The sequence below is a fragment of the Arachis hypogaea genome, chromosome 13 (genome assembly GCF_003086295.3).
Source record: "Arachis hypogaea cultivar Tifrunner chromosome 13, arahy.Tifrunner.gnm2.J5K5, whole genome shotgun sequence".
NCBI classification, from domain to species: domain Eukaryota; kingdom Viridiplantae; phylum Streptophyta; class Magnoliopsida; order Fabales; family Fabaceae; genus Arachis; species Arachis hypogaea.
In genome coordinates, this window is record NC_092048.1 from 141,035,533 (window position 1) to 141,047,035 (window position 11,503).

At 39.5% G+C, this 11,503-nt stretch overlaps 2 protein-coding genes across 2 annotated transcripts; one reads left to right on the plus strand and one right to left on the minus strand.

Moving 5' to 3' along the window:
* Positions 1 to 4,601: 4,601 nt before the first annotated feature.
* On the plus strand, positions 4,602 to 7,780 carry LOC112792307 (pentatricopeptide repeat-containing protein At1g62260, mitochondrial-like). The gene is made up of 4 exons (XM_025835494.3): positions 4,602 to 7,040; positions 7,147 to 7,192; positions 7,309 to 7,470; positions 7,553 to 7,780. Exon 1 carries the CDS (start codon positions 4,906 to 4,908, stop codon positions 6,868 to 6,870), a length of 1,965 nt encoding a protein of 654 aa, XP_025691279.1. The 5' UTR covers positions 4,602 to 4,905; the 3' UTR covers positions 6,871 to 7,040; positions 7,147 to 7,192; positions 7,309 to 7,470; positions 7,553 to 7,780.
* Positions 7,781 to 8,363: 583 nt separating this feature from the next.
* Positions 8,364 to 10,929, minus strand: LOC112792308 (SEC1 family transport protein SLY1). Its single transcript, XM_025835495.2, has 2 exons — positions 10,676 to 10,929; positions 8,364 to 10,578 (listed from the first exon to the last, which is right to left on the minus strand). The coding sequence occupies exons 1-2, from the start codon at positions 10,704 to 10,706 to the stop codon at positions 8,744 to 8,746; spliced, it is 1,866 nt and encodes a 621-aa protein (XP_025691280.1). The 5' UTR covers positions 10,707 to 10,929; the 3' UTR covers positions 8,364 to 8,743.
* Positions 10,930 to 11,503: the final 574 nt, after the last annotated feature.

Here is an 11,503-nt window from a genome sequence, read left to right on the forward strand (position 1 = left end):
GGGTTGATAAACGTAGTGAGTATTCTGGACAATAAAATATGTTTGTAATGTTTTTAGTGATGATAATGTTGTTGGCATTATTGTGCATTACGGTAAAACATTAATGATCTGGATTATAAATGTGGCAGATGTCTGTGTTTGTGATCCTTGTATTTAACCATGGCGGAAAGCTTCTAAGAGCTAATGGTAAGCTACATTACTTAGGCGGGAAGGTAGACAAGTTTCCTCTAATGGATATTGATTTCGTAAATAAGAAGGACTTGGAAGAACTTTTCAAAGGTTTGGGGTACTTGACATACAAAGAAATCTACTGACATGACCCAACTGCTATTGAGTTCGAGGATGGTCTGCATGTGCTTTATGGTGACAAGGAGATCAACGATATGTGCGACTTCACCATGAGAAATAATCTGAAGGAGTTCCACCTTTACTTTGAGCATGGAGTGGATATTCCTGTTGTAACTGATGATGAGCCTGTGGTGGAGGAAGTGGATTCTGAAGATGAGGATGTATTGGTGGTGACAGGTTCTGAAAAATCTTCTTCCTTCTCCTATGATTTATACGAGAGTGCTGAAGATGAAGCCTACAAGCCTCCTCCTTCTGGGTATGAGACTGAGAGTTCTGATGACTCTGTTCATGTACAAAGAAAAAAGAAGAAAAATTCAAAGTCTGGCTCACCTAAGACTATGGCCAAGAGAAGGGCCTCCAGGAGATATACTGGTAAGAGGAGGAGGAAACATGTTCTGAATAGGGAAATGGAAATTGGGCCTAGCAGTGGAGATTCAGTGTTAGGCCAAGGCCCGGGTAGTGGAGGCTGTCTTGGGCCGGATCTGGGTAATATGGATGGCCCAGATAGTGTTGGAAATGCGGGGCAAAAGGGGGCTGCAACTGAGGGTGGTGAGGAAGGTGTTGATGGTGCTGACATTGTATATGAATATGAATCTGAGGGTTTTGTGACTCCCGTTTCATCTGATGATGAGAGGGGTCCTAGTGGTCCAGATTTTACTGAGGGGAAAAGATTTGGAGAGGTGCAGTTTAGGCTAGGTATGCATTTTGCAACTATGGAGCAATTTAAAAGAGCACTTAAGGATGTGTTTGTGCAAGATGGAAGGGATTGCATGTACCTGAAGAATGAGCCGGGGAGAGTTAGAGCAGCTTGTGCAGAGGAAGATTGTCCTTGGTTGATTTTTGTGTCCAAGAACTCGGTGACCATGTCTTTTGAGGTCAAGACCTTTCACAGTAAGCACACATGTGGAAGGGACTATGGAAGAAATCTTGTTGATAAAAATTGGGTGGCTAAGAAATTGGGATTGCGACTCAAGACACAACCAAAGTTGACACCTAAGGAGGCCATGCAACATATGAAAGAAGACTATAATGTTCAACTGAATCGGAAGATGATTACAAGAGCAATAAAGCAAGCTAGGGAGACTGTGTTGGGCAGTGAAGGGGCACAGTTTGAAAAACTGAGAGACTACCTGAATGAGATACACAAGAGCAATCCAGGAAGCACAGCACATATGAACACGTTACCCCATCCACAAGGGCCAAACTTGTTTCAGAGGTTGTATATCAGTTTTGATGCTTGCAAAAGAGGGTTCAGGAATGGGTGCAGGCCACTCATTGGGCTCGATGGGTGTTTCTTGAAGGGTTACTACGGAGGCCAACTTCTTTCTGCTGTGACACAAGATGCGAATAATCATGTTTTTGTCATCGCATTTGGGGTAACCAGAGTTGAGAACACTGATAATTGGAAATGGTTTTTGACTTGCCTTCAGGAAGACTTTGGGGGAAGCATGCTATTTGGATGGCATCTGATGTCTGATCAACAGAAGGTGAGTTACGTAGCTACTAGAATAGCCTTTACTATTGTTAGTTTCTGATATGTTAACTGTGTGAGGTACTATTCTGCAAGGTCTTGTGAGGGCAGTCCAAGAGGTGATGCCAAATGCATTTCATAGGAACTGTGTGCTGCATATGTGGAAAAATTGTGAAAAGAGGTTTAGGGACAAACAGGTTAAAGGTTGTGTTTGGGAATTCGCTAGGAGCACAACTCCAGTTCAGTTCAAGGCTGCAATGGATAGGTTGAAAACTGTGAGTAATGGAGCTTGGGAGTACATGAGTAAGTTTGATACTAATGTATGGTGTAGGGCATTTTTCAGTCACTATCCTAAGAATGCTGCTGTGACAAACAATATGTGTGAGTCTTGGAATGCAGTCATTGTGGAGGCTAGGTAGAAACCAATTCTGACACTGTGTGAGGAGCTACGGGTTCATGTTATGAACAAAACGGCTAGACACAAGAGAATTCTAGGGGCATATAAAGGAAGGCTGGCGTGCAACAAATGAAATTGGACAAATGGATTAAGCCACAAAGTCACAAGTGGAATGCTCAATAGTGTGGTGACAATGACAGGGTTGTATTTGAGGTATCCAGGAATACACAGAAGCTTGGTGTTAACCTGAAAAATCAAACCTGCACATGCAACTTATGGCAGCTCACAGGTTAGGTGTATGAATGTCATTCCACTCAATTTTCTGGTAATGCTGTTGTGCTATGGATGATGTTATATTTATGAAATTTTATGAAATTATGTATTGTAGGTGTACCTTGTGTTCATGCTGTTGCAGCAATATCCAGGGTGAAGGTGAAATCCGCTGAGGACTTCGTGTCTCCATTTCTCACTATGGAGACCATAAGGAAGACATATGATATTTGTATCAACCCTGTTCCCAGTGAAGAGTTTTGGGAACCAACTGACCAACTTAAGGCAGATCCACCAAAAATTGTGAGACCTATTGGTAGACCGGTTAAGAGGAGAAAGGAATTAGCTACACTTCCAGCTCCAACTAATGGCAACAAGGTCAGAAGGACCTTCCAGGTTACCTGTAGCAAATGCGAGAAAAGTGGCCACTATTTCAAAACATGTAAGGGAGCACCTAAAAACCCTAACTGGCAACCAAAAATCAGGAGAAATAACAAGGTATGGAATGATTTTAAAGAACATTTGCTTTTCTATCTTTCTTCCAGGGAATATTATAACTTAATTGTAATCTCACATCATTGTTCAGGATGGAACATCTGCCCACACTCACACCAAACCCATGCCTCAGAGACCGAAGCCTACTTTACAGGAAATTAGGGTTAGAACTACCATATTTTACTTTACTATGCTATGGGTGTTTAGACTTACTGATGTTCTTGGCTGTGAAATGCAAAAAAATACTCATAGCTGAGTAAACAATGTCTATTAATCCATAGCCATAGTTGATTACAATTTCATATTGTTTTCTTTCACTACATCCAGAAATTGTATCCATTACAGAACACTGAATTTACAAGTACAAAGTAATATTAATATTATACAGCAGTAACTAGACTACATCCCTTTCCTATTACAATGCCCAGCAAAATCAACCCAAACGCTTTTCATCTGCTAAGAGCACCACTGTTCTTCTCCTCGTTTTTGACCTCATCCATTTTCTTTTCTATCTCTGCAATTCTTTCTTCCATCTTTTTTGTTGGGTCTGCTACTCCATCTTGTAGCACTTCATCAATACAAAAAGATGCAACATACTCATCTAGCCAAACAAAGTATTTGCAATGTCCTGTGTTGTTCTACATCAAACATGTCTTCTGTTAAACTCCAACTAGTTACCAAAATAACGCAACAACCCAAATATTCACGATTTCAAAAAATTTACCTTGAAATAAGAACAACCAAAGAAAAGCCTCCTAGGATTTTTTGAAGTGTCAGATTCGAACAAAATGGCGTATGATCCGCAATTGCACACTGGAGGAACAAATTTCTTCTTTATCCTTCTTTCTGCTCCTTCCAGAATGCTTCTATCGGCACTCATTCCACTGCCCCAACTTTCCTCACCCACACCGCATCTTTTCTTGCGACTGAATGAAGCAACAGAATTTGCAGTCGCCATGTCCACTGTTGCAGGTGCTCTCACATAGCAACAAGATGCAAACCCTAAGCCCTTTCAATCATTCAAAAAGGGGGGATTTTGAATCGAAGGCAACGACGCCGTTTCAGTTGCAGGGAGGGGGTTTTCAGTCCCTTCAACAACTTATACTTACACGTGGCACCAGGGGTTGACAATTCAGCCTCCACCTGACACATCATCTGGGCAACCTGTTGGCAACCGGTCACAGGGGTCAAAACGATCACTAACGTTGATGGTTGAGGAGCTGTTAGAGGTTTTTGGATGATAAAAGTGCGACATGTCCCACTTTAAAATGCTCAGGGGCCGGAAAGGGTATTTACCCTTAATTCTTCTCGTTAATAAAAAAGAATCATTTATTATTATTATTATTATTATTATTATTATTATTGTTATGGTGTTTCATTTTTTTTTTGTTACAAAAAGTTGAGGTGAGATTGAAATCAATTAGCAGTGAGTCAATTAGAGTTAATTAGTTTAAAACAAAATTATTATTCTAATCTTTTGAATTTTAAAACTACAAATGATGTCTGTTATTAAAAAAAAAAATTATTATCCAAATCTTTGGAATTTCAAAACTAAAAATGAAATTTGATATGTCGGAGTTGGCTCTTTTCAATAAATAGCTTTCTCATGTTATTATTCGTAAAAACACACTAGTAATACAAAAGCAAAGCCAAAACGATAAACTTCATATGCTGTATCATTTTAAAATGGATGAATCCATTAATGCATGATCATCCCTTGAAATTGGAAGTACAAACATGATCACTACATCCATGTCCAACATGTAAAGTTGTTGTTACCTCAGTACCTCTCCCGTTGCGGGTACCACTGCCTCCGCCTCCGCCCACACGTACTGTAAGGTTCTAACTTTGTCGTTCACTTGTTAACTAACAGAAACCAAATAACAATTTCGGCAACCAATTGTCTAATTTTCTCGTTTCGAGAATGGCGCCGTTGTACGGTGCTCTAAGGAAACTAAGAAGCAGAAACATACTCCAATTCCCTTGCATCTCATGCTGTCGCACCTTAGCTTCTCTCACCAAATCCCACAAAACGCCACCTTTGCTATACCACGCAAACAAGAAGATTTCACATTTGATTCGAATCGGTAGATTAAGCGAAGCGAGAGCACTCTTTGATTCCATGAACCAGCGAAACACCGTTACTTGGAACTCGATGATGAGTGGTTATGTGCATCGCAGAGAGATTGCCAAGGCACGGCAACTGTTCGATGAAATGCCCCAAAGGGATATCGTGTCTTGGAACCTCATCATTTCGGGTTACTTTTCATGCCGCGGAAGTAGGTACATTGAGGAGGGTAGGAAGCTGTTTGACGAAATGCAGGAACGTGATTGTGTTTCTTGGAACACAGTTATCAGTGGGTATGCCAAGAATGGGAGGATGAAGGAGGCTTTGAAGCTATTTGATGCCATGCCTGAGCCAAATGTGGTGTCCTCCAATGCTTTGATCACTGGGTTTTTGTTGAATGGCGATGTGGATTCAGCTGTTGAATCTTTTAGGAGGATTCCGGTGCGTGATTCAGCTTCTTTCAATGCACTTATATCAGGGCTTGTGAGAAATGGTGAGTTGAATGTTGCTGCTAAGATTTTGCATGAATGTGGGGAGGGAGATAATGGGAAGGATGATTTGGTTGCAGCTTACAACACCTTGATCGCAGGATATGGCCAAAAAGGTATGGTGGAAGAAGCTCGGTGCCTTTTTGATGAGATTCCAGATTATCAAGGTGAAGATGGAAATAAGAGTGAAAGGAGATTCAGGAGAAATGTGGTCTCATGGAATTCAATGATGATGTGCTATGTGAAAACAGGAGACATTGTTTCTGCTAGGGAGCTCTTTGACAGGATGACTGAACGAGATACTTGTACTTGGAACACCATGATCAGTGGCTATGTTCAGGTGTCAGATATGGAAGAAGCTTCAAAGCTTTTCCTTGAAATGCCAAGTCCTGATGCACTTTCATGGAATTCAATAATAACCGGGTATTCACAAAATGGTGATTTAGGACTTGCAAAAGATTTCTTCTTGAGGATGCCCAACAAAAACCTGATTTCATGGAACTCTGTAATAGCTGGCTATGAAAAAAATGAAGATTATAATGGTGCTATTGAGCTCTTTTCTCAGATGCAACTTGAGGGAGAGAGACCAGATAGACACACTTTATCATCAGTTCTCAGTGTGTGTGCTGGATTGGTGGATCTCTACCTTGGTAAACAGATCCATCAGTTTATCACAAAGATTGTTCTTCCTGACATGCCAATAAATAATTCCCTCATTACCATGTACTCTAGATGTGGGGCAATAGCTGATGCATGCATTGTGTTTAATGAGATGAAACTTTATAAAGATGTGATCACTTGGAATGCCATGATTGGAGGCTATGCATTTCATGGACTAGGTTCTGAGGCTCTGGAACTTTTTAAAGTGATGCAGAGGCTTAAAATTCACCCTACCTATATAACCTTTATTTCGGTCTTGAATGCATGCGCTCATGCAGGATTAGTTGAAGAGGGGAGGAGGCAATTCAGTTCCATGATTAAGGACTATGGTATCAAGCCAAGAATTGAGCACTTTGCCTCTCTCGTGGACATCTTGGCACGGCAGGGGCAGCTTCAGGAAGCTCTGGATGTGATAAAAAGCATGCCATTCAAACCTGATAAGGCTGTGTGGGGTGCATTACTTGGTGGTTGTAGAGTGCATAACAAGGTAGAATTTGCACAAGTAGCAGCTGAAGCTTTGATCCGTCTTGAACCAGAAAGTTCAGCTCCTTATGTGTTGTTATATAATATGTATGCTAATTTAGGGCAGTGGGATGATGCTGAGCGAGTGAGAGTGTTGATGGAAAAAAATAATGTCAAGAAGCAGACAGGGTATAGTTGGGTAGATTCTTAATCATGCTACTGATAGAGATAATCACATTCAACTTAAAACATTGTTATTATTGCAAGGCAGGATAAACGAGTTTCTCTGCCTCTGGAAAGTAGATATTCATCTAAATATTAGTTTGATTGACTTGAAAGACAAATAGCTTGGCTTCTGGCAAATTTTCAGAGGTAACTGAGGTAAGTTTGTATAGTATTTCTTTGATTCTTGGTTAACCTGTGAAATTCTAGCATTTACATGCTGCTCTCATAGATCACATAAATAATGTTGCATTTCTTTTGGCAGAGATATTTTCCAAAATAGCAATAACTGGTCTCAACTCAGAAGATCGGTAAATTGTTACGATTTTTCAACTGCATTTAAATTTTCTTTTGTGAGCTAAGCAGAAACTCAGTGATTATGAAATTGATGTGCAAATATCATCATGATTGCATGTCTACTTGGCAGCTGGCAGCTTCTGGCATCCGCCTGCACTCGGATGTGTGTAGTACGGTTACAAGTGGATGTGGCGCTGGCAAATTAATTTGAAGTCATGAATAATGGCAGTAGGAAACTATTGCCTATATAATAACAGAAATAGCTGCAGTCTTCCCTTGCAAAGTTGAAAAGGTACTATCATGTTTTGTTATGACTATACCAAATAATTTGCAGTTGTCAAGAGATTTAAGCTTCTCAAAAATCTCGTGTGCAGCTAGCTAGGCAATACGTAGAATCTGGATTGAAAATAAAGCATCAAGCTCTGATGGAAATTGACCTCAAGAACCCATTTTGTACCTTATGTTCATATAGAACCAATGTTAATATTAGGCTTAAACATACCTCAACAATTTCTTTGTCAAATGAAAAATTCTATGATTGTTCATTTTGATAGATGTAACGTGTTACCAGATTTTGTTAATGTAAATTTGCATTATGTTAATGCTTGATGGCAAATTTACCATACTTTTGCATTCAATTTAGAGGGTCATTGGAGAAATTTCTGAATAAATTTAACGTTAAATGTACAATAGGCGAACTTTCATCCTCCCACCACCAAGAGTCACTGCCTCACTGGTGGGTCATTTTGGTTTAACAGTGAAATGGAAAGGAAGAATCAATAACTTATATTGGTAAAACCGGATTCAAATTCAAATTTAATACATTATACATCAACCCTTTTTACTACCATCTATTTATCCCCACCCCAAGTGTTGTAGGCTGTGAGTATAGCGCCCAAACTACCGCTACTTAACAAGGCCAGGAATGTTGGAGTGACAGCCATATAAATTATAATACAACCATCTCATCGTCCAATGTCCATTCCACGTATTACTCAGACTCAGTTAGCAACAAACTTATCACCTTTTTCTTAGCTAGTGTAGAGAAACATTAAGAAAGAGCCACAACAGAAACAACCAGCCTAATAAATATAAATAACTCTACAACCGAAGGATTGGTTTGGATACAAGTGATTGAGGAGGTAGGACTCGCTAAATCTGTCGACAAAAATTTAAACAAGAACGTTTAAAAGAATGATAAGATTCAAATTACATAAACTCATAATAGTTGTACATCAATAATATTCAATGACCGAGCCTTTTCAATCATCACTACACAGGAAATGAAAGCATTGAGGATTGTGTTATAGGCAAGATATCATGCTTTTAAATGAAAACCTTTTAATACAATGAACAAAAACTTAAACGGCTACACTACAGGAAACTATAAGAGATCAGCAGCTCCCTTTGATTTATAATCTATGAAGCAATATATAAGCACAAAACTCTTTATCCTTTCTAGACGTTGATCATCAAAAGCATATTGAATTTCCCTATCTCACTACAATGTTTGTGTACCAAAGAATAAATTGGCAAACCGAAATGTGAATACGGTCATGTCTGAACTACTGGGCTGAGGAGGTAGAAGCAACGTTACCCAAACCCATCTTTTGTCCCAACACTGTAAGCTGCTCTACGAAGTCCACTCCAGTCAGGAGTTCTGTTGCCCCGTATATAATGTGCTTAGGAGGCTGCTGTTGTTGTGAAAGCTCTTGCAGACTGCAATATTCAACATAATTACCTCCACCGATCATGAATACAATTGCTTCCTTAAAGGGCCCCTTCAAATGGCTGCTACTTGTTCCTGAACCAGACTTAGGAGCACGTGGATCAAATATAAGATATGAATCTATTTCGGGATTTGGCCTTCCTTCAATCAAGGCTTCAACTGCCCTTGCCAATGCAAGCTGCTTGTCACCAGATAACAGATTTTTAACACCAGCTGTGACTGCACTAATTGACTGTCCATAGAGCTTCTCAGCCCAGTCAACAATGTTACTTCTGCTGGCAGAGTTTGCCGATGCAAAGGACGCGTTTAATGCCTTGATCTTTTTCACATACTGAAAAGCAGCAGTATCAACCTCTGACTCTCTTAGTGCTGCCTCCACAGTGTCCACTTCTGATTGATTAATGGTTTCAGAGGAAATAAGATACAGGATGGCAAAACGAAGCTTATCCATCTTGGTGCCCGGTCCCTTAAGCACGCCAAGAAGGTCTTTCCATTCAAGGGTCCCTCTCATCATTGCATTCTCTGTCTTCACATAATTATTGAGCGCTCTCTGTTTAATCTCACTCAACAATGTGGTGGCAATGTTGGTATGCTTATCAATAACCTGCTTCCTTTCTGTCAGCTCAGGAAGCGAGTTCACTGCGTTCATCAAATGCTTTGTGTTACCAATCAAGTCTGTCCCATCGAACTCAGCACCATGTGTCCCACCAGTCCTCTTGTTCACCTCATCCACATCCTTCTTATACTTATTCAGCTGAGTCTCAATTTCCTCTGCAACCGCTGGAAACTCCAGCGACCCATTTGCAGCCCAAAAGGGGTCAGAACTATCCAACTCATAAGACCTCATCCCACCCTTCTCCCCCTGGACATTCAACCTATTCAACCTCAACCCAAGCACATCATGAACCAGTGGCCGGTACCTAAAATCATGCTGAATTGCCACCGCCAACTCAAAGTTCCTATCGAAGATACACAACACTGGCCTCTGAAACGAGCTAACAAAATTCCCAGCCTCACTAAACAAATTGTTCTTGGATAACAAATGATCCCTTAGCCTCTGATCCAATGCAGATGCAACCATCTCAGCTGGTCCACCCCTAGGGCACCTAATAATTGGAACAACAGCCAAAGTGGCGAGAACACAGAAGAGCCCATTAACAACCTTCTCCACAATCCCCTCAATCTCCCTGTCCCCAGCAGAAGGATCATTAAGCTGAACAAAACAAGACTTATCTGCCAAGGAAAACAAATTGTCCTCAAGAGTGATGAATTCCAAGTACTGATCGTGGACCTTGGAGATCCGCTGGATGGAATCGGAGGCAAGGGTGCCGGATGCGAGGTTTTCGAGGAGGGGGCGGGGGATGGAGGTTGAGAAGTTGAGGTGGAAGGAGTGGTAGAGGGTGCGGGATGCGTCGGAGAGGATGCGGTTGATGTTGTTGGGAGTTGGTTGGACGAAATAGACGGCGGGGACGTCGTGGACAGGGTTGCGGTCCTTGTCGATGAGGAAGTAGAGGGTGACGCCGTGCTTGCGAAGGTCCTTGACGTGGATCAATGGAGAGAGGATGTTCTGGCAGAACCTATCGTAGATCAGGATCTTGTAAACCTCCTCGTTCGCCGTCGTCGATGACGCGTTTATCGGCTGGTTCAGGTTCAGCATCCTCGCGATGCATTCTGGATCCGATTCAATCAAGCAACATCAAACACAATGCATTGAATTGAAAATGGAGTAATCATTCATTTGAATTGAGAGCGAAAGAGGAATTATTACCGGTTTGCTTCTGGCGGAGATTGAGAGACATGGTTGGCTGGTCAGTTGTGCTCTATGAATCTGAAATTGGATGGTGCAGTGTAGAACAGTGAAGATGATAAAATCGAATTAAACGGAGGGTTTTGGTTTGGGATCTGTGAGAGCGTTTACGAGATCCACACCTATAGATCCTAAGTGGTTTGCTCCATTTTGCTCAGGACTTGAAAAGACTCGACTCGAGTATGCTAACAGTACCATAGAAAAACTTAATCTATTATTATATCGCTATATTTTATTATTATTTATCTATTTTTCACTTATTATTATTATTATTATTATTATTATTATTATTATTATTATTATTATTATTATTATTATTATTATTATTATTATTATTATTATTATTATTATCTAATTTATTAAAAATTTGTTTATTATGATATAAAATAAAGACTTTTTTATCTCACTATTTTAAAAATTCCTGTATAATTTTCTTTACAAGACTAAAATAATTTATTAAGTACTTTAACTACAAACAATTTTAATTATTGATCACTACTTATTTACCATTATTAAAGATTTACTAAATTATAACAATTAAATATTATTTAATTTAAATTAATATGAAAAATTCTAAATATAAATAATTGAAGCATCATAATTAATAATTATAAATGTATTTAAATTCTAAATGTCAGTTCTTTTAATTTGTTAACTAATTTTATTTTAAAAATTTCATTAAATTTAAATGATTGACTAAAAAAATTAGAATTTAAATGAATCATGATTAGTTGTAACTATTAATACAATAAAACTTTTAAATTTTATAAAAATATTTATAATAATTAT